Source organism: Mercenaria mercenaria, unplaced genomic scaffold (genome assembly GCF_021730395.1).
Source record: "Mercenaria mercenaria strain notata unplaced genomic scaffold, MADL_Memer_1 contig_4796, whole genome shotgun sequence".
In the NCBI taxonomy this organism is placed as follows: domain Eukaryota; kingdom Metazoa; phylum Mollusca; class Bivalvia; order Venerida; family Veneridae; genus Mercenaria; species Mercenaria mercenaria.
Window position 1 is genome coordinate 1 of NW_026463052.1, and position 24382 is coordinate 24382.

A 24382-nucleotide genomic window follows, 5' to 3' on the forward strand; every position below is an offset into this window, starting at 1 on the left:
TTTGAAACCTTATTATATGACGTTTTTAGAAGAGGTACCTGAAATATTACATTATTCTGATTAAACTGGTTCTTTCAGACTGATAAATCTGGAATTTCGTTGACACTGTTGGTGCTAATCAGTGCTTTTAACTTCCACATCAGTCCAGTGTTCCTTTTGATACTTAATAGTGTTTTTGAGGTTTAAAGCTTGTGTTTCTTGAAAAAAAAATGCTTGGCACTCTTTTATTTTGCTTCAATGTTGTGGAATTTATGACATAATCTTATATGACCACAGTCATAGAAATGTAAGTTGTTCTCATGTTTATACATGTAAATACCTCACCATATAAATAATTTAGTTCCTACAGCTGTATGGAAATGGATCTGATGTTCCCAGTCTGTCTGTGCTGGCCGACTACCTGTGTGGATCTGCTGCTCCCAGTCTATCTGTGCTGGCCGACTACCTCTATGTAACAACCAGAAATAGCACAGTCCTTATAAACAAGTTCACAGGTGATGTGGGGATGGCACTTGGTACAGGAAATGTCACTGCAGCATCATTATATCATCCTGTCCTGTATGATAGACCTTCGCAAGGTTGGTTTTTAATAAAGCGTGATGTTTTTATATTTGATAGCATATTCTCCAGTAGGGGTGTCACGATACGCCTGAAGTGTACCATGATATATTGCAATACATTATTGCCGTATTGCAATACATACCACAATATGTGCTTCATGAACCGTAGATTTGACTGGAGATTCTTTTATTACTGCAAAACCTTTACACACCTCCATACTCTTTAAATAAGTTGTAGAAAGTAAACATATGCTAAAACAAATACCACTCTTAAGGTTTTGACTAGAAATATGGGGGTTTCTTGACTAGAAACAGAAATTAGAAAGTAATCAACATTTATAAGGAATGTATATGTGAGCATAGCTGTTTAAAGTCATTTACATTCTGCAAGTTATGCATGTACAATATTGCACTACTTCAGAATGAGTTCTTCTTTAAAAAAAGCAGTTTGGTAACTAAATAAAATCTAAATCTCTCCCTCTGACTAAAAAGGTTCGGGCTCAACAGGTCCTTCTTTCGGTTTCACTCTTGTATGATGCCGGTGATGGTCGATATGCGTTTTCAAGTTAGTTGACCCACCACTGTCTTTAAGGTTCCACTGTACAACTGAAAATTGCAATACCATCAACAATTTTATTTGTCTGTCTACAGATCGAATATCAAAGCCGTCACTTTTGTCTGCCATGTTGTTTACATTTAATCCTTGTCATAGAAAGATTAGATTCAGGCGGTAATCAACTGCTGTAAGCGTCTGCACAACTCGGAATTCTTATCTATTTGATTAAATTTTTGGAACTCCTATTTCAGTCAAATGAACAATGAAAACAAACTGCAATTCACAAAATGCAATTGACAAAGAATAATGTGAAGAAATACTGTGAAAAACTGTTATGTTGGTGGTGTATTGCGGTGCAATACTGTTTTGGCAGAATATTGCAATATACTGGTATACCGGTTTATCGTGACACCCCTCTTCTCCATAATAATTATGTTAGATGGTGGGGAAAATATTGAATGTAAATTGTTGCAAATCTTAAGGTATATAAGTTAGCTTTATTCTATACCTGCTTCAGTAAAGACCTCATAGATTACAAATGAAACTTTTTGCTTGGTAGGCAAACTGTAGGAACATTTGAGTCCTTTGATTAAAAGTGTCTTTATATACAGTAACTGGAGTGACATTGCTGTGCATGGTAAGTATGACAAGGTCACCCTTTTCAGCACAGTATGATGTGAATATTCATTATTTGCAGTAAATCCTTGTGATACATCACCGTGCAGTCATCTGTGTGTACCTAGCAACAATAACCATGGTTACAGATGTCTGTGTCCTGTTGATATGGAGCTGGTTACAGAACAGAACTGTTCAAGTTAGTACCCAAAGAGTGAACTTCAAAATTTTCATCACCTATTCAGACAATTATATAATCTTATTAAAAAGAAGAATCATTTTATTAGAAGCCAAAGTTTGTAAAATTTCACTAAGCTGTCATTAGCTTTTGATAGCCATAAACTGCTATGAAATGTGTTATTCTTAGTCCTAAAATTCTAGAAAGAGAATTATATTGATCTTTTTTATGCCCCCCTTCGAAGAAGGAGGGGTATATTGTTTTGCAGATGTTGGTCTGTCGGTCGGAATGTAGACCAATCCGTTTCCGGATTATAACTCAAGAACGCTTGGGCCTAGGATCATGAAAGTTTATAGGAAGTTTGGTCATCACAAGTAGATGACCTGTATTAATTTTGAGATCTGTCTTTCAAAGGTCAAGGTCACAGTTACCCTGAACAGTTAAACGGTTTCCAGATGATAACTCAAGAAATCTTGGGCCTAGGATCATGAAAGGTAATAGGGAGGTTGGTCGTGACCAGCAGATGACCCCTATCGATTTTGAGGTCAGTATGTCAAAGGTCAAGGGCACAGTGACGCGGAACAGTTAAACGTTTTGGGATGATAACTCGAAGAACGCTTGGGCCTAGGATCATGAAAGTTGATAGTGAGGTTGGTCATCATCAGCAGATGACCCCTATTAATTTTGAGATCAGTAGGTCAAAGGTCAAGGTCACAGTGACCAGGAACAGTAAAATGGTTTCTGGGCGATAGGAAGGCTTTGGCCTATGATCAAGAAAATTGACAGGAGATTGATCATGACCAGCAGATGACCCCTATTGATTTTGAGGTCATTAGGCCAAAGTTCCAGGTCACATTGGCCAGAAACAGTTAAACAGTTTCTATACGATAACTTCAGAGCGCTTGGGCCAAGGGTCATGAAAGATGATCGAGAGGTTCAGCATGACCAGCAGATGACCCCTATTGATTTTGAGGTCAGCAGGTCAAAGGTCAAGGTTACAGTGACCCGGAACATTTAAACTGTTTCCAGACAATTACTTGAGAACGCTTGGGCCTAGAATCATGAAATTGATAGGGAGGTTCATCATGACCAGTAGATGACCCCTATAGATTTTGAGGTCAGTAGGCCAAAGGTCAAGGTCACATTGACCCGGAACAGTTAAACTCTTCCCGGACGATACCTTGAGAACGCTTGGGTCTAGGATCACGAAACTTAATAGGGAGGTTGATCATGACCAGCAGATGACCCCTGTTGATTTTTAGGTCAATAGGTATATGGTCAAGATCACATTGATCAAGAACAGTAGAACTTTCGTTTACAGTGAGCATATAATTTCGGTTCCTTGTGCAATTACTGAATGCATCAAGGGGGGCATTTCGTGTTCGACGAGCTCTCGTTTAGAATTGCTAGAAACTAAAAGGACCTATTGATACACAGAAAGCTTTACAGATGCTGCAGTTGCATCACTCTCAGTAAGTTTATACATAAGAGGATATTTACTTGGATTGGCAAAAAAAATTAAATCTTATTTACTGTTTTTCAGTGATTATTGAAATGAAAGAGTGGGTTATATTTGAAAATGTCTCAGTTTCAAACAGTGAGCTTGTCTCAGTATATTTGTTTGCAGACCTGAATGCATCAAGGGGGGCATTTCGTGTTAGACGAGCTCTTGTTTAGAATTGCTAGAAACTAAAAGGACCTATTCACTTCAAACCTAACCTATTAGATAATGGTATTATTAGCATGCCTGTCAAGCAGGAAGACTATGTATAATAAGTGATGGAAATCAGTCAAAATTTCAACATCGAATAAATATTGCAGGATAGTTGATAAATCGTGATGAAAATCAGCAGTAATTAAAAAAGGTATATCTTCCAGTACGGGCCTGCCAGTTTTGACCAGACTAATAACAGAAATTATTTTTATGCCCCCCTTTGAAAAAGGAGGGGTATATTGTTTTGCAGATGTCGGTCGGTAGGTCGGTCGGTCGGTCGGTCGGTCGGTCTGTCAGTCGGTCGGTCGGAATGTAGACCTATCCGTTTCCGGATGATAACTCAAGAACGCTTGGGCCTAGGATCATGAAAGTTGATAGGGAGGTTGGTCACCACCAGTAGATGACCCCTATTGATTTTGAGGTCAGTATGTGAAAGGTCAAGGTCACAGTGACCCTGAACAGTAAAACGGTTTCCGGATGATAACTCAAGAACACTTGGGCCTAGGATCATGAAAGTTGATAGGGAGGTTGGTAATGACCAGCAGATGACCCCTATTAATTTTGAGGTCTGTATGTCAAAGGTCAAGGTCACAGTGACCCTGAATAGTAAAACGGTTTCCGGATGATAACTCAAGAACACTTGGGCCTAGGATCATGAAAGTTGATAGGCAGGTTGGTAATGACCAGCAGATGACCCCTATTGATTTTGAGGTCAGTATGTTAAAGGTCAAGGTCACAGTGACCCTGAACAGTAAAACGGTTTCCGGATGATAACTCAAGAACACTTGGGCCTAGGATCATGAAAATAGATAGGGAGGTTGGTAATGACCAGCAGATGACCCCTATTGATTTTGAGATCAGTATGTTAAAGGTCAAGGTCACAGTGACCCTGAACAGTAAAACAGTTTCCGGATGATAACTCAAGAACGCTTAGGCCTAGGAGCACGAAAGTTGATAGGGTGGTTGGTCATGAGCAGCAGGTGACTCCTATTGATTTTGAGGTCAGTATGTCAAAGGTCAAGGTCACAGTGACCAGGAACAGTAAAATGGTTTCCAGGCAATAACTCAAGAACGCTTTGGCCTAGTGTCAGGAAAATTGATAGTTAGGTTGGCCATGACCAGCAGATGACCCCTATTGATTTTGAGGTCAGTATGTGAAAGGTCAAGGTCACAGTGACCCTGAACAGTAAAACGGTTTCCGGATGATAACTCAAGAACACTTGGGCCTAGGATCATGAAAATTGATAGGGAGGTTGGTAATGACCAGCAGATGACCCCTATTGATTTTGAGGTCTGTATGTCAAAGGTCAAGGTCACAGTGACCCTGAATAGTAAAACGGTTTCCGGATGATAACTCAAGAACACTTGGGCCTAGGATCATGAAAGTTGATAGGCAGGTTGGTAATGACCAGCAGATGACCCCTATTGATTTTGAGGTCAGTATGTCAAAGGTCAAGGTCACAGTGACCAGGAACAGTAAAATGGTTTCCAGGCAATAACTCAAGAACGCTTTGGCCTAGTGTCAATAGGTTAAATGTCAAGGTCAGATTAAACCAGAATGGTAGAACTTTTGTTTACAGTGAGCATATAATTTCTGTTCCTTGTGCAATTACTAAATGCATCAAGGGGGGCATTTCGTGTTCGACGAGCTCTTGTCTGTACTTGTTTATGTTTATGTCTCCCAACACCACTGGTGGGAGATATATTGATTTACTTCTGTCTGTGTGTGTTTCTCAAATCATTTGTCCTCCACCGCTGATTCATGTGGAGAAGTTGGCAGTTACTTGCGGAGAACAGGTTTGTACTGGTACAGAATCCAGGAACACTGGTTAGGTTAACTGCCTGCCATTACATAACTAAAATACTGTTGAAAAAAACAAACAACCAGAAAAAAAAACGCCCTTAAAACATAAAAAAATGGCTGCTGGCAGGGTGGTCACCTTTCACTTTATGTGTACATTGGGAATATATAAGATCTTGTTAGAAACTTCTTGCCAGGTTTAAAATATTTTCACAGAATATGTTTCTTTTGTGATACTTTACCAAGACTGTGCAGGTTGTTCTGAGTTGTCAAAAGACATTGCCACCGAGCTATAAAAAGAAAATATTAAAACAACATTCCTCCTTAAATATTGGTGAGCTCAGTATTAAAAGGATTCCACACAGAAGTTCCTTTGGTGACTGTCTACCTAGACTGTTTAAATTAATTTGATTCCTCAGAAAAGATCACCAACACATTTAAACATAAAAGATTTAAAGCACCTGCTAAAATACTTGACAGAATTTGAAACAATTTCATGGAAAGGTTTATTATTATGTTAGCCTCTACTAAGACTGTCAAAGGCATCTTGATTTGTCAAAAGAAAACATGGCTGCTGGTGCGGGCTAGTTTTGTGGCCTATTTTTTCCAGTAAGACAATGTTTCTGTGTTGACTTTACCAAAGTTTTTATCTATTTTAGTTGTAGAACATAGGTGAGCTATTTTAAGTGTCATTATGGCCCTTTTCTTTACTGACCGCTTGATTTTTCACATCTCTATTCTTTGAAGTATTGCATGATTTTTTGTTTGATTTTATTTGGCATAGTTTGTTAAAAGTGAAAAATATTTTGATAATCATGTCATAGACCTTCCAAATTGGTTGAGACTGTGATAATTCACTATATACAAAGAAAAAATCATAACAAGCTTGTTTTCTATACAATACTTTACATTTCTTAGGGAAGGAGAACGTAGAGAGGCTGTTGGTTTCTGGGATCACTGGTATATATGAAGTTCCTACAGAATTCATTGGTAACCATGGCTATCAAGGTCACAGACTACTAAATGCAGATGTGAGCTGTATGGTGTATGATGGTGTAGAAGAAAGAATTTTCTACTATGATGATACTCAGAAAGCATTACAGATGCTGCAGTTGCATCACTCTCAGTAAGCTCAAACAGAGGATATTTACTTGGATTGGCAAAAAAAAAAAAAAAAATTAAATCTTATTTAAGCCCGCCCGCTTAGCTCAGTAGGTAAGAGCGTTGGTCTATGGATCTCGGGGTCGCGAGTTCGATCCTCGGGAGGGGCGTATGTTCTCCATGACTATTTGATAAACGACATTGTGTCTGAAATCATTAGTCCTCCACCTCTGATTCATGTGGGGAAGTTGGCAGTTACTTGCGGAGAACAGGTTTGTACTGGTACAGAATCCAGGAACACTGGTTAGGTTAACTGCCCGCCGTTACATGACTGAAATACTGTTGAAAAACGGCGTTAAACCCAAAACAAACAAACAAACAAACAAAAATCTTATTTACTGTTTTTCAGTGATTATTGAAATGAAAGAGTGGGTTATATTTGAAAATGTCTCAGTTTCAAACAGTGAGCTTGTCTCAGTATATTTGTTTGCAGACCCACTTGAATGTGGTCTACTGAAAGATGAATTGTAATTAATTAGAAATTCTTACAAAAGATATTTTTCAATAAAGAAATAGCTGTTCACTTATACAACCAAGAATATAAAAAGAACACATCCATCATATTGAAATTTAAATTTCATGCTGAACTGTTCCAAGTTTTTCTGCATAACCATTTTGACATTTGATTAGTGTGACACTGCACATAAAAAGATTTAATGTATGAGATATATGAGCCGTGCCATGGGAAAACCAACATAGTGGCTTTGCGACCAGCATGGATCCTGACCAGACTGCGCGGATGCGCAGGCTGGTCTGGATCCATGCGCCGTGCCATGAGAAAACCAACAAAGTGGCTTTGCGACCAGCATGGATCCAGACCAGCCTGCGCATCCGCGCAGTCTGGTTAGGATCCATGCTGTTCGCTAACGGTTTTTCTAATTGCAGTAGACTTTAAAAGCGAACAGCATGGATCCTGACTAGACTGCGCAGATGCACAGGCTGGTCTGGATCCATGCTGGTCGCAAAGCCACTTTGTTGGTTTTCTCATGGCACGGCTCATATAAGGTTAAAACATAGTTCAAGGAAAAGTTCAAAAAGTCAAAGGTTATTTTACACTTGTAATTGCACCTATTAGTAACAAGTTTATTCAAGCTGGTTGCCAGTACAGATTTTGGGCTGCCACAGGGGTCAGTGTTGACATGAAAGTCAGATCCAAATATATCCTTTATTCTTCTGATATTTCATGGTGTTTCGTAAAAAAATACTGGGATGAAAAACTTACAGTTCCCTTCACAGATGAGTGACTTAGTAATATTTGGTCCCCGTGCTTTTCAAAAGGTTAAAGTCCATATCTTGTCAAGAGCATTACTTCAAAGATGATTTGTTGTAAATGTTCAGTTCAAACTCCGACCTCATTCTTAAAAGTGGAATTGGTTGAAACTTTACACTTATTATTTAGATGACTGGCTTGGGAGTGTTTGTAATGTATCTTATAGTCATAATTAAAGCGTTATCTTAGTAAGAAGATAGAAATAACCGACAAAAAATAAACACAAATTACGGTCATTCTTACTAATGTAAATTTTGGCTTAGTGTTTAACGCCATGTTTCAACAGTATCTCGGCCATACACATGCAAACCTTACTATCTCTGTAGGAAAGGACCTGTACTAGACTCGCAACATTCTCGCATAAAGATTCATGGTCAGTTCGGAGAGTGAGCCCTTTTCAAACGTTAGTCAAATAGTGTTCGCTATACAAATTGTGTTCGTTATGCAAACATCGGTTACAAGGAACTAGTTTGCTATATGGATATAACAAACCTCAGTTATAAGGAACAGTTTTTAGAGGTCCCAAGCTGTTCCTTCTATGCAACGTTTACTGTATTTCAGTGTTTACTGACTCCCAGAATTTTGTGATCATAATCCTCCCATACAATGTTAAATGAGATATTGTTGTTTTACAAGGTTTCATTAAGGTGAGGAAGCCATCCAGCTGGCTTACGGAAGGTCGGTGGTTCTACCCAGGTGCCTGCTCGTGATGAAATAATTCACGGAGGGGCACCTGGGGTCTTCCTCCACCATTAAAGCTGTGTCAGTGCGATGTTAAATCCAACGGAAAAAAAAACAAAACGGAAGAAAGCTAAAATACCTGAAACAGACTGAAAGACCCATTCAAAATACTAAAGGTCCTTATCTCATTTGACCCATCCATTAATGAAGCAGTAATAAGAACATAAAAAGTGCATTTCACTAATTAGATAATGCATATTAAAAGGTAAACTATTCAAGATTATTTAGTCATTTTGTTGTACTTAATCTTTCAGCCAATGGTTTGTTCCCTACTGGTCATAAGACTGGTTCCAAGAATTAGGATTGCACATGTCTGTCTGTCCATCTGGTATGCTTTTAGTCGTTCCATGCACACTTTCATGTCTGGTCCATAATCCAGCTGTTCATCAAGGAATTTAAATATTACTTGACAAAAATGTTCCCCGTAATACAATATATCAAGCACAACACCAAGACATCAAGCTTAAAGGGTCAAGGTCACACTTTCAGGTCAAATGTCAATATTCCTTCGTACAAATGCTGCTATAACCAGACAATGTGCTACATGTAAGTCTCAACCCTTAGCTCAAAGGTTAAGCAAAGATTTTAGGTAATTTTCCTTGTCCAGTCTGTAACTTCTTCATGTTTGCTTGGATATTTAATTATATATAAATAACTCGACATAAACATTCAGCTGATGTGTCATAAAAGCCCAATTAGAATATCAATAGTTTCATTTCTTCAGTTGCTTCCTTTCAATATGGTGCAGTTTTTGTCCATTTTACTACCAATTTAAATATAAAATAAGACATTTTTTCAAATAAATTGAGATTTAAAAGAAATTTACAACTGTAGATGTTCATGCATGTAAATTCAAACCCAACTGTTTTACATCATAACATATTGTGTATATCATGATGTAGTTAATACATCATTGACTAGGTTATAATGCAGTTCAGATAAAAAGTTCCTTTCTGGTAGCAAAGTCTGTACTACATAGCGGTACTGGTACTTTATTGACTTGTTAATATGAGATTGCATGACTCACATCCTGCTATTCAGTTTTGATAAGGACTGCTATATGACAACCTTTGATCCATATTCCCGTAGCTGGTTAGTTAATACAGTTTCAGACAGTGTTGTTATTTGCTTTTTCCAGCAAACAGTGCTGGTCTTTTCAAATTGGCAGAGTAAACCCAAGAATTAGCAGTTGACAAATTTTAAAGTCATTTCTATCTGTGAAATACAATAACAGATGTATAGTTTTAAAAACACATTTATTGCCTTATATTACATCAAATATAACATAAATGAAAAATTGCCATGTTACTAAGCCATTTTTCACGTGAAGTGGAATTATGTGCATTTTTCATGTACAAATCTAGTTTAAACAGAAAACCAAACTCTTCCTGTTACCAGTATAAAATGATAAGTTTCCATATATGACTTTTCTTATTTTGACAGTTCTTTTTTAAAGAAAAGTCAAAATGCATTCAGGAGTTGCTTCCCTTCAACTTCCGAAATCTTAACTTATAGGTAAGGGAGATCACTGTGTAGAAGATTGAAGGAAAAAACTATTATTTTATTTGTCCAATTTCTTTATTTCTAAAGCATCAACTTCAAATACTTATAAGGCATTATCGTTATTTAACACATTAAATTACATGGCAACTGAAAATTGCTTTTATAAAACATTCACCAAAAACCACACTATGTGCAGTAAGATGTGGTGCATAATGCCACTGTAAGGTAGTATATTGTATAAACTTGAACTGATGACAGTGCATCATTTATCTGTAAAACAAAGAATAACGCCCTGATCCGGAATACGGAAACGTCAAACCATGAAAAAATGGAAACTTTTGTTTTATTGATAATACTGGCAATGTTTGTATCTTTCAAAAGATTAAAGATATGAATATAAATGTTGACGTGTGAAAACTTTGCAGACTTCATCTCAGACATAAGCATGCAGACTTTATTGAAATCTTGACTAGACTATTACATATTTTCTTTTATCAAATGAAAAACAATATGTAAATTTACAATTATGACAGATTCATTCAAATCTACATTGTAAAAAATTTTCTGTATGCAAAAATTTCATCAAAACTATTTTCCTGTAGACTCTCATTATGAAAACTTGATTGTAGTTAAATAAAAGCCTACACAGTAGGAAAAAATAAAGTGAACATGCAAAACTACAATGTCACATTACAACAATCTCACATTGCATATTGTTACTTGTTTTACATGTTACACATTTGTCTAATTCCTCATCAAACTCGATATTCATTATAATAATTTAATTGGTATTCTTTATTTTTTATTTTGCAAGTTTCAAGTTCCGGACGTGTGATAATCGCTTGTGAAAATGACAATGTGTAGATAAAACGCACACCTTTTCGAGAGTATTCAGGGGAAATAAGCCATGTAATTTTTTTTGGAAGGCACTTTTTTTGTTGGTATAAAATGTATTATAAAAAGATAAACAAACATAAATTGATACTTTTATGTTGTTTTTAGACATAGAAAGGTGATATGTAAAGAAAAATGTTGAAAATAAAAACCATTCCTATGACCTTTAAGGTAGTTCTGCACGTTTGGATTGAAATTTTTTCTACAATGTAGAATTTGATTAAACTCTGATTTTTCAAAACTTCAGAATATACCTAGAAAATTCAGCAAATAAAAAAGATAGGGTCATGCGCTTGATTTTTTGCTAGACTGCTTTGAAAATTTTTGACCTCATGCAATATTTCATAATGGGAGTCTATGGGAAAATCATAACTTTTATAACATTTTCCCGAATAGAATTTTTTCTACAATGTAGATTTTGATGAAGCTTCCCATGGTTGTTAATAAACATATGGACTGTAATTTGGTGAAATAAAATGTATAGGTCAGTATGCTTATTTTTAAGATATTTAACCAACATTAAAGTGAATGGGACATATTATGCTAATTTTAACACATTATTTTGATTTTTTTATCCTGCCATATGTTTTACTATCATATTTTGACTTTAACAATATATCAACAGTGCCATTGTAATAAATTTACTCACAGGTTTCTATTAATTCATAAACTGATTTTCTCTATATTCTACGTTTTCCGGATAAATAACGTTACGCCATCACTTCCGGTTTTTCAAACGTGCAGAACTACCTTAATATCAATAATTTTATAATTTGAACAGGTTGCCTTCATTGTTGTACAGCAGGGTGTACCAGGTAGAAGATATAGAGCATGACCCAAGCTCTCATGTAATCTACTGGACTACAACAAAGGTATGAATTGGTACAATATCAAGATAATGATGGTTTATAATCAGAATAAAACAGCAGTTTTATCTATTAACATTGAAATTAAAAAATGAATTCTTAAGAAAGTTAAGAAAAATTCAATTTAAGGGTTAATGAAATGCTAGTTATCGCACACTTCCAGCTGTAAATCTATACAATCCCATAGTTGAACTAAATGTTCAATTGTAAATCTAGAGAGATGCAGGTTTCATGACTTGCCTTTACATTTTTACAAATTCTGTTCAACATATACTAAAAATCTTGTTGTGTGCAGGCTTGTACTTCTGCAAATGCAGAATAAACAAAACATTTGGTCTCTGTACAAGAAAATTGTGTAATCCTGGTTAATCCAAAATTTTACTGAATGTTTCTGTCATGAGGTGGACTGCAGATGGAACACTGTAGGTTTAATATCATACTGGTCAGCTTGTTGAATATCTGATAAATATATGAGCAATTCCTTCCTTGGCATGGGTTTTTGATATGGTTCTGAAATAAATTCATGATAAATTACTTGTAGTTATAAGTCATTACAAAAAACCATAATACAATTTTGATTTAGTTCTTAAATCATTGATTATTGTGTAATGTTCAACTTGACTGTCTGAAAAATAAGGAGGGCTTCTGTTTTTACTCTGTTATATCCACTATTGCCAGGTGAAAGTTATGGCATAGTTATCTTCATTGCCCGTGCTACCATCAAAACTAACATAAGAACTGCTAAGATAAATGAAATGGCTGAGTATTCCCATTCTATCCGGAAATATTGATCCGTACTGGGTAGAGAGTATGAAGCTCGTAGATCCAAGATTATTTCCTGTTACATCTTATATTTTGTGTTATTTACTGTCTCTGGGTCACAATGCATGATTTCAATGATTTTGATTTGATATCATACTATTGTTGCATGTTTAGTGTGTAGTCTTTAATGCCTTGAGACTCTACATATATACTTAGGATCTATGTTGCTTCTTTTAAAGAGGCATACATATATTGGATATGTCTTAAGTTATCCTCATCTTTGGAGTTGTTTCACTTTCACTCTCTGTTCTGCAGTGCTATATTGTTAGTGCCTGCAGTAACTATCGTGCTGGCTTTGGTTGCATTATATAAACCAAACTTGCCTTGTTGTTACGGTCAAGTCCTCCGAAGAAGTTCACAACTGCTGAATAAAACCCATCAGGGAAGATATCTAACCAACAAGAGTTTGTCCATGGCTCATACCCAGCCACATCGTAATATAGCATAAGAACTGCATTTATGGTGATCATTGCTTTCCAAGGAGTTTAGTCTTACCTTTGAATTTTTGGTAAGAGGCAGACAACTCTTGGTTTGAGGTCAGGTACTCCAAAGTACAATGTTAGAGGGTTCAGATGTTGTAAAAGAAAATTTTATGGTAACATTGTCTATTTGACAGTAGCTTGAAATTACCATAACTTTAACATCATCAACTGATATGAGTGAGAAGGCAGATAGAAATAGTTTAGGATGTCAGTTGGGAAAACATCCCCATTCAACCTCTAAAATGTTCCTTGTCATTGTTTCCCTTAGTACTTACGTTACTCCAAACACTCATTCAACTCTGCCTTCCCCAGTTACACCAGAAGATATTGTAAAATGTCCATACTAGTACATGTATCGTATTGCATCAAGATCCACTGTTTTCTTGTAAGCAAATATTTTCGAATTGTTGAGCACAATTTCCTTCACAGTTCTTTATAAGTTTTATTAAAATTGAAAATGATTGCTGAAAATGCAGCTTGTATATTCCCAATCCTTGACCAATCTGAAGAAATTAGTTACTGTACATCTAGCAGATTTTATAGTCATAGAAACACTAATTCAAAAGTAGGCAAACATTGGAATAGTACTGAATTAATTTTTTATATGAAATACATTGAAAACATTGGAAGTCTCTTAGGTACTTTTAGGTAGGAGAAAGGTAAAATAGAAGTGTTGTGTGAAAATAAATTTTAGGATGAATAATTACCTTCATAATTTCTCTGTAGTTTGCTACACAGCCGCACTCCCTGCACTGTGCCTCCAGTTTGTAGATATCGTACACTACAGCCTTGTCACCATATATGAACTCCTGTGGAATATATAGAAGATGATTGTTTGTTTCAGTGTCAGATTTAAGTATCTTCAGCAAGTGAACACTAGATGTAATATTTTTGGTATCATTTGTGTACAGACTGATTATGCGGGCTAAATATGCATGCCGCTATCGGTATCGAGGGTATACAGACATGCCACTCTGGGCATCCTATGTATACAGACTGGCCATTCTTGCTATACATACAGACATCTAGGGAAAAGCCTGGTTATACATACAGGCAACAATAGGTATTGTGGATATAGAGACAGATAACATGGGTACCCTAGTTATACAGGAAAATTATACTGGGTATACATACATACATGCACATTCCACTATGGGTATCTTAGTTGTACAATCATGCACTCTGCGTGTTTTGTGCATGCAGAAAGGCCACCCTGCCTATATATACAGATCACCATGGGTATACAGAAAGGCCTCTCTGGGTATCCAGTGCATACAGACAGGTCATATTGGCTACCCATGTATACATCAGGGTTGTCAATAATTTTTTGTTGAACAGGCTGAAATAGAAAAGCAGGCGGCCAGCTAGGGGGGTCCGGGGGCATGCTCCCCCTGAAAATTTTGAAATTCAGCGCTTCATTTCCTGCATTCTGGGGCATTTTGGAAGCATTTAAAAACATCTTTTCCACTGCATTTTTAAATACAATATACCCTTATTTTCACATTTTTATGAGCTCATCAGGTAAATTTGGAGATAATAATAAAAATGAGTTTACATGTTCATGAATGCATTTTTCAAGTCCTGAAATGCTAATATCTAACTTGTCACCACACTTCAACTCTTTGTTGTACTTCTTTGCAAAATTAAATAGTTATTGCACTACTGTATATCTAAATTCAAAACTCTACTCAGAATTAAACCTGTACTCATATTTCTTTTGTGGGGAACAAGATTCTCCAGATGAATTTTTACAATTTGGCATGACAAAAATGTCACTGTTAAAACCATCAAAACAAAATGTACAGAGTTAGAAATAATACAAGTTTAGGCATAGAAAATTAACTGTTTGATTCTCATCCCCGCCTATCCGTATCCAAAACCCCTAGTCTCGATTTTTTATTGATCAAAATCCGGATATCCAAAATTGTATGTCCGGATACTGTTACACTTTCATAGACATTGACCAAATCTCCAGTTTAAAGGATGTGTTTGACAAATTATGGTGGTGCAAAGACAGTTTAACAGCCTTTGACAGTATCTGGTATAAAAATTTACCATGACATTTCCTCTTATTAAAATGATTTAAGAGAAATATTTATCAAAAATCGGCCGGCTGATACCGCGACAACTACTGTACTTTCGATTTCAAAAACTTATAGAAAAAGGTAAAAGCCAATATATTTTCTGATCTAAATTTGATTGTGATTTATAATATTTTTTTTTGTAGAAATAAAATATCTGTCTCAGTTGTCACACATTATAATCAACACCTGGCTTTGTTATATAATGCAATAAACAGCACTCGACAGGGATAAATAGGTGTGAAAATATCAGAAAATTGTTGTTTACAGATTAGTTATAAGCGATGTTGGATTATTAAATATAAAGGAGCTTGTGGATAATTTCTTTGTTTTGTTTTTTGTTGTATTTTCTTTTAAATCGGGGCCGTCACTCATGATTTCAAAACTTTTGGAAATTATCGCGGATGTCCCATCACTCTAACTTTGACACTATGATAACTGATGAATATTTTTTCATGTGGATCTCTAATATTAATTCAGTCTGTGAAACATGATTTTCATCTCTTTGACGTTAGCTTGGATTTCGTCAATTATGACGTACGTATATCATCATTTGTAAAGGCGGAGCTTAAATAGTTTTGCCGATAAAATACGTCATGCGTTCTACATCCAAAGCTGTCATTGGTTTATCGCGTGTTTTAACTCAAGTCAAAGATCGACAGGCACGTGGCAGTGTATGAAATGTATGACATGTCGCTCGGCAATTAAGATTGAACATCGCCCGTGATGACACGCTGTGTATTATGAACGGAAACGGCCGTGGGTAATATCGATTTTTAGACTAGATGGAGAGTTCTTTATACAAATTATATTTTCATGACAGAATCGTGAAAAAAACTTTAAAAATACTATGGTCGGCGGGTTAAGCTTTTTAGGCCCGACTTTTTCTTTTTTTGCGAATTTGAACCGGCCCAAATGCCATTTGAACCGTCCATTTCGGCCGGCGGCCGGTTCTTATTGACAACCCTGATACATACAAGCAAATATTGGTAAACTGAATATACAGACTGGGTATTCTAGACATACAGAAGGGCCAACCGAGTTTCCTTGCTTTAGATATTCTGGGTATACAGGCATGTCATCCTGGCTATACAGTTGTATATTTTTTTTTTTATAGACTAATAAGGGTATCTTCGATTTACATACACACCATTCTGGGTATCTTGTCATGACATGCCATCATGGCTCTACATTCAAGTCACTTTGGATGGCATTGGTATACAGACAGGTTACCTATGTATCCAAGGTATAGAACCAGGCCACTCTGTGTAGTCTGGATATACATATTCTGCTTATTTTTGTCCATATTGATCTTTGTATTATTTGAAAATCTCTTTTTAACGAATTATCTGCCCATTTTTAAGTTTGCATGGATACTCATAAGTATGTTAATGAGAAAATTTGATTAAGTGTTTGTAAATAAATATACAATGCCCTGGCTTCATTTTGATACCATTGTTGTTATTCTACACTGATAAATGACCAAGATACAAGGTATTTTATGTGACACTCATGAAAATGTGCACTGAATTACCTTTGACTTGTTTATTTCACTGTAAAGGGCCTCTCAACGGCAACTACCGGGCAAGTCTTGTGGCACCTAGTAGATAACGTTTAACATGGTAGTAGTCTATCTTCAGAGAATGCCTACGCAAGTCACAATTTTGAAAACTCTAGGCATACTATCATACAGTCAAGTTAAATTTTACTTTCTAGAAAGGTACTTCAAAATCATAAATATGACAAAACGAAATATGTTCGAAACTTTCCTAAGAATCGGCACTGGATATCATTAATGTTTAAAAAACCTATATTATTGCAATAAATATTTATATGTAATTTGACAATATTAGAGACATTATATAATATCACAACAATCGTGATTTTTCCGTGAGGACCGTGTTTTAACCTCATGGTGATGAACATGTACATGAAGTTTTATTTAAATATTCCCAACCACTTTCTAGATATGGCTCCGGACGGACGGACGGGCGGACAATCCAAAACTATATCCCTCCGACTTTTGTTGGGGGATAATAAAAATGAAAATATGATAAGCCATCAGTCTGATTTGAAATGTAAGGTGTCAGCATTTGACTTCTAGACAGCATAAATTTTTTATTTACTCTTATTTGTTTCCAGACCAGTTATCTTTAGACCTATTTTATGGTCAAAATAGACTGGCCTTTTTTCTTACGGAACCACTGAATCTGCATTTAGTTTAAAACTTACTTATTTTACAAAAATTAATGTTGTATTGAGTTCTTACAAGTTATATTTACTTTGGGACTTGAGATCAGTACTAAACTCAAATTCTAATGTGCTTGTCTCTGTTAAAACACGCTTACGCTAGAATGATGACACGATAACGTGCAGTAGCGTCAAAGTTTTTGTTGCGACTAAGAAAGAGCACTACTATATTTTATCTGCCGTTTTAGATTAAAGGCATATTAAAATTGAAATAATTTATAGTAAAAGAGTGCTTTAACACTATTTATACACTCACACAGCCCTCGTGAAATTATTATGCCCAACGTATAACCTGCCATCGTGCATAAATAGTGTTAAAGCACTCTTTTGCTATAAATTATTTCTTAAGTACCTGGTAAAGGATTTTGGAAACAAAGAGTTAAAGAGCAGGCAATTTGGAAAATATGCAGGTCATATAATTTATGGTTGCAGTGTTAAGAAGCCTTTATAATTTATTTGCTACATCTTAAGCTTTTGATGCTATAGCAACAAAAACAAAAAATTCTGTAAGAATATTTTTATTGCTTTATCCTCCGCCACAAGTGGTGGGGGGTTATAGGAATGGTCTCCATCTGTCCGTAACACTTTTGTGTCCGCTTCATATCTCCTAAACCCCTTGAAGGATTTTTATGAAACTTGGGTCAAATGATCACCTCATCAAGATGATGTGCAGAACCTATGAGTCAGCCATGCTGGCTCAAGGTCAAGGTCACAACTCAAGGTCAAAGGTTTGAGCCTTCCATTTTATGTCTGCTCTGTATCTCCTAAACCCCTTGAAGGAATTTTATAAAACTTGGGTCAAATGATCACCTCATCATGAAGATGTGCAGAACCAATGAGTCAGCCATGCTGGCTGAAGGTCAAGGTCACAGCTGAAGGTCAAAGGTTTGAGCCTTCCATTTTGTGTCTGCTCTATATCTCCTAAACCCCTTGAAGAAATTTTATAAAACTTGGGTCAAATGATCACCTCATCAAGACATTTTGCAGAATTCATGAGTCAGCCATATCAGTTCAAGGCCAATGTCACAGCTAAAGGTCAAAGGTTTACCCGTTCACTATCCATAACAGTGGCGGGGGATTTAGCTGTCTATCAGACTGCCTTGTATTGCTCTGCAACAGTGCCATCCTTTCTTGTATTACAGCTCTTATTGCTCTTAAAAAACTAGAAACCACCTCAGTAGACTATTGGAAGAGCGCACCCTCTTCAAGTGTGGGAGGTTGTTGGTTCCATGCCTGGCAGCGTCATACCAAAGATGTGAAAAATTATAAATACTAGTAGCTTTCTCGCTTGATGCTCAACATAAAGAAGATAGAACTAGGACTGGTCAGCCTGGTATCGGTAAAATGTGACTTGGTGGGGTATCATGTCACATGTCTATGGCTTGATATTAAATGAGGCTGCACTATACAGTTGGGCATTGGGCTCACTGTTACAAGTAGACAGTATCACCATCATTTATACGATTGAAAAGTTGCTGAAAAACACTAAACCGGAACACACATGAAAAACTCTAAGCAGCCATTTTGATGTGGTAAGATCAGATGGAAAATAGAAAGGCAAAAAAGTTGTCAATAAACATTTTTAGCTCATCTGATTTTTTGAAAAGAAATGATGAGTTATTCTCATCACTTGATCTGCATCGGCGTCTGCGTTGCCTGGTTAAGTTTTATGTTTAGGTCAGCTTTTCTCCTAAACTATCAAAGGTATTGCTTTGAAACTTCTTGCAACACTTGTTCATCATCAGTAGCTCACCCTGTACAGCAAGAAACATTACTCCATCTAGCTTTTTGCAAGAATTATGGCCCCTATTGGATTTAGAAAATCAGATTTCTTGGTTACGTTTTATGTTTAGGTAAGCTTTTCTCATAAGCTATCAAAGCTATTGCTTTAAAACTTGCAACACTTGTTCACCATCATAAGCTGACCATGTACAGGAAGAAACATAACTCTGTCCTGCTTTTTGCAAGAATTATGGCCCTTTTTGGACTTAGAAAATATCAGATTTATTGGTTAAGTTTTATGTTTAGGTATACTTTTCTCCTAAACTATCAAAGCTATTGCTTTGAAACTTGCAACAGTTGTTCACCATCATAAGCTGACTCTGTACACCAAGAAACATAACTCTGTCCTGCTTTTTGCAAGAATTATGGTCCTTTTTGGACTTAGAAAATCATGGGCAAGACAATTTTTCTGTTACACAAAAAAACCAGATGAGCGTCAGCACCCGCAAGGCGGTGCTCTTGTGTTTTATAAGTGCTCAGTAATAGACCAGCCCTGTATTGTCCAGTATGACAGTCTGGGCTGGTATGAACACATTTACCTACAATCATGTTCCAGTAAAGTGGTATAGCAGCATGGTAGGCTTGATACTGTGTTGCATAATTTGCTACAGGTACATAGTTTAAACATTTTCATTGTACAGTTAATGGTGTTAGTTCTGATGGATCTATAATTTGCTTCAAAAAGGAAGAACTGTTTAATGAATATTTTAATGCATGTATATTGCATCTAAACCTTGGCAGATTTGAGGAAAAAAGAATCCAGTAAAAATTCAGTATTGTTGTAGTGATGTAAAATACACTTACTATTCCCAGATTGAAACAGTCTTGTGTTTGAGGCACTTCATCTTCAACACATAGAATACATCGCTGTCTGCCAGTCCTAATTCAGCAAAAAATAATTTCTTTGTAAGATGGTATGACAATGTTGCTGAACTGTAAGGCCATAATAAATTAATTCCTAGATTATCATCCAAATTTTGTTTAAAAAGGGGGCAGGGGGGAGAATTTTATTTTTTATTTTTAAAACAACTGTACGCAGGGGTACCACTTGACCCAGGAGTAGGGATTTAACCAACTTTAGATCAACCAACAAACGCTTGTATACAGATGGTTTCGCCACGATCATTCGGCACTTTATGATCTAGACTGCCCGAAATAAAGTCATTGTATAGGTCCAGTAACGAGTTAGCATTGGAATAATTACACCCAAACCAGTCTTTGAGAGTTACATTCTGTATTTCACATTGAAAAACTGCTACAATTATGAAAACTGTAGTGAATGTTATTATTTTACAACAATGCTCTTCAATCAGAGGAGCTTGAGTTTAATTGTGACTGTACATTTTTGGTTCCATTTTCTTTTTGTGAGGGGAATAAAGGTTCAGGCGGCATGAAAAAGAGTGGGGGGGGGGGATGATAATCTAGGAATTAATTTATTATGGCCTAAGCTTAATCAAAAGCCCGTTTTCTGCTAGAAAATGAATCATGAGACTTCAAAATATATCAGGTTATTTCTTATGATAGGAAGATTTTTTATAAATTAAATGTGAGGAGGCTGTCAGTTACCTGCTGGGAATAAGTTGCTACTGAAATTCTAGAAAACTGCGAATTAGTGATTGTCTTTACCTAGTGGAAATAATGTGAAACATACATTTGAACAAAAATAAACTATGAATATCAATGGAAGAATCTTATAAACTTAGTTTTAACAATTCTTTCAATTGAAGTGGTAGAGCAATAGTAGAAATAATAAAGATATGGCATCCCACCGTAACAGTAATTTCTAGTTCATATTGTATCAAATTCACATGCAAGGTTCTCCATGGCCAAGCAGTTTAAGGACGCTCGCTACAGTTTCGTAATTTTTTTCTTAATAATAGATTTTGATGAAATGTTTTGTATTAAAAGATCATGTTATGATGTATTGAAAGATGAAATAAAAATACTAGGTCACCAACTTTGTTTCAATTTAATTGGCCCTAGATATGGTGCTATGATTATGATTTTAAACATTTTTCAAAATTTCTGTAATCCTAAAATATATTTCAGTAAAGTACAATAATCAGCATAAATTTGATTATCTAAGCATTTTTATAACGGAAAACAATATATCTATTTGAAACATGCTCAGAGAATTCAAAAGAACATGATTTTGTAAAGAAAGGAATACTTGTTCAGCAGACCCAAGGGCTATTTTTGCATATTTTTGTCAGTTTTAAGTTGGTACTTCTGCTATTTTATCGAGTTTCACATAATAGAATTTAATCAAACTCTGCACATGCCTTTGGTTATGTCTACCTAATCTAAAACAAAAAGAAAATTGATAGGTCACCATAGTAGATTTCGCTTAAATCAAATTATAACGAGGTGGGGTGTGGCGGGCATTTTATACAACGCAGGTTGGTACGAAATACTCTTTCAGTGTTTGAGCAAATGACTTAGAAATATATATATAAAATTATCAAACGGCAGATTTCTTAATAAGCGGATTTAAAGGTGTTTCTGAAGCATTTTGATGGCATAGAACGATGAAAGTTTCCGCCCTTTTTTTAACAAAACCTACAGTTTACGAATGTATGGTACGAGATTAGAAACAGCTGTGACTCAATGCAGAGTTTGAGCGCTGGTATAAATAACAGACTCCAGTATATGTCGGATTGAAGCAATTTGAACTAAAAGTACTATAGATGTATATATTTTGTAACCATGGTGATACTTACCCTAACCTTTAGTCAGTATATTATAAATTTTGTACATTAAATGCATGCGAACATACAATAATTTGCGAATTTTTGCAGTACACGACATTAGATAATCACTTCCGGGCATGTGCAGAGGACCGCACCAACTCTGCAGTGAGCTATATCGATTAGAAACACAACCAAATTGGCACGGTGTTGGGGTAAATATCGACCCGTCCGGAAAAACTGTAGCGAGTGCCTTTAAGTTGGTGACTTAAAATTGCCTGCTCTGCCATCACTGTGGAGGCTAATGGCTCTACACCAGTGCCTTAATCTAGAATAATTCTGGAAGGGCATATTAGGCACTCCTTCACTGTTAAAAGCTGGAAAGTCACTATATAAACTGTGGCTACGTGATTGTAAAACAAGTGAAAAACAAGCCTACCTTCTTTTGAAAAAACACCCTTCACAAAACCTGTGACCATTTTTGGTCTGTACTGGTCTTTTCAACAACCTTTCACAGATAAGACATTCCAAGTATGACTGCATGTTGCATTCACTACCACTGCCTAGCTGTTTTAATATTTCTACCAAAAGAGAAAATTTGATATGGAAAATGGTGCTTATGTGGGTGGGGAACTAGGAGAATATCATGCCTTTTAGATTTAAAAGTTAAATGAAGTGCATTATAATTATTTTTAATGTAAAGTTCTTTAAAAATTATTTTAAAGCAGAAAGGTTGCATAAAACTGGCATTTATTTACCTTTCTCTGCTTTCCTTTCTGAAGTACCGTACTACACATTTACTTCCAGTTGAGTTACTTCCCCTTTTCACAATACATCCGGTGTGTCGCTTTTTTGGCGCCAGTGCACTGTTTTGCTTTGAATGTCAATAAAGTTTTGGCACGTGTTCAAAGATAGATTGTGTATAATTTATAGCTTTGATCTGTTTATTGATTTGGTAAATTTCAAATGTGACTTCTTTTGTACTGGTTTAAAAATAAAAATCAGTGAAAATAATTCCTATGACGAGTACGATTATTGCCATATCAGACTTTTTGATAGTGTGGCTGATGTTGTGCATTCATTGTCTTTCCCATACTAGTTGACCTGCTGACCGTCTTTTCATATTTTTTTTTCAGAAACAAGGTCTCCTAATGAAACCACTCCTGATCTTTTATTTCGTTTTGAATTTTACATTTTTTTTTGTTAGGCAAATGTTTACTAAAACATATTCATTGAACTTCAGAAGGTTCACCCTGCTGATAGATCTTTTCCAGAAGTTTTTTTTTTTCCTGCTGATCCTCTCCATTTTAGAAACTTGATTCTCTCTGAGTAACTGTGTATGTTTGCCATTGAAAAATTTGTATCCTTTAGCAGCTCAGCTACAGCTGATCTTCGTCATTTAAACATCAAATCGGAGACTTCAGACTCTTTTTTTGTACCAGAATCTCACTTTAGGACTCCCAGTTACAGTTAAGCTGCCTTTGGATGTTTGCTACCAGAAGTGTTTTGCACTGAAGAGATATTTAAACAGTACTTGACAGGATCGTTTTCAATAAGTGGTCCAGAAATGTAGTTTTGTAAATCTGTCGAAGACTCAATATTCACACTTATTCTGTCTTTGTTTTAACAAGATTTGAATCAAATTATTATAGAAGAAGTGTGTACTAGTTATGCTTCCTTGAGATTTTTTGTCAGCATGATCTGTGTCTGTTCTGGCTCTTAATAAACTTCACATGTTACACAATTTATTATTATTTCTCAGAGTATTTCAGAATTTTAGTTATTCTTTACTGTTTCCATATAATTTGCAGTCATTCGTAAACTTTCCGTTGGATTTTCACTCAATATGTCCTTCAAGTGTTTCTGTGCAATTACCTAGTAAGATCTAAGGTTGTTTTTCTGAATCAGTTTCCGCATGCAATATGATACTTTTTATTCGTTTTAATTCTATACTTTACATTTTACTTATATCATTAAAAATTTTACTTTCTCTGTTAAAAGTATATCTTCCATTTTTGTCGATATGAATTTGTAATCCGTGGTATGAAAGTTAAATTCCCCACTTTATATCCATAGACATTTTATAATTTAGTTCACATATAGGTTTTCAAACACTCGGGCTGTAAATTTATTTTAACCTGATATCTTTCTTTATTGATAAATATAGTACTAGTTGATTATTTAGCACTGGGTACCCAGTGCTTTTGAGCTGATCAATATACTGATCAATAAATGTCTCTCCCTGATCAATAAAATGTTGTAGGTATATAGATTTAAGTGTTTAAAGTGTGGTTATATTTCCATGTAAGGCTTGATTTATACTTCCTCTGTGGAGTAGGTGGTGGAATTGTTTAAAATAATAGCAAATTATGTCAAGACAATGTAACAGTACTTGTTTGGGCACATTGTTGAATATATA

The 24382-nt window shown here is 35.7% G+C and overlaps 2 protein-coding genes across 2 annotated transcripts in view; one reads left to right on the top strand and one right to left on the bottom strand.

Moving 5' to 3' along the window:
* Positions 1–340: 340 nt before the first annotated feature.
* Positions 341–24382, top strand: part of LOC128554174 (low-density lipoprotein receptor-related protein 6-like) — a gene marked incomplete at both ends in the record, with an annotated part of 61652 nt that continues 37610 nt past the window's right edge. The window contains 4 exons of the mRNA XM_053535423.1: positions 341–578; positions 1814–1930; positions 6343–6550; positions 11775–11865. Coding sequence (XP_053391398.1) covers positions 341–578; positions 1814–1930; positions 6343–6550; positions 11775–11865 — 654 coding nt within the window. The remainder of the gene's footprint in view (positions 579–1813; positions 1931–6342; positions 6551–11774; positions 11866–24382) is intronic.
* On the bottom strand, positions 9836–24151 carry LOC128554173 (uncharacterized). Its single transcript, XM_053535422.1, has 5 exons — positions 22722–24151; positions 22403–22544; positions 20081–20156; positions 13871–13972; positions 9836–12369 (listed from the first exon to the last, which is right to left on the bottom strand). Exons 2-5 carry the CDS (start codon positions 22504–22506, stop codon positions 12238–12240), a joined length of 414 nt encoding a protein of 137 aa, XP_053391397.1. The 5' UTR covers positions 22507–22544; positions 22722–24151; the 3' UTR covers positions 9836–12237.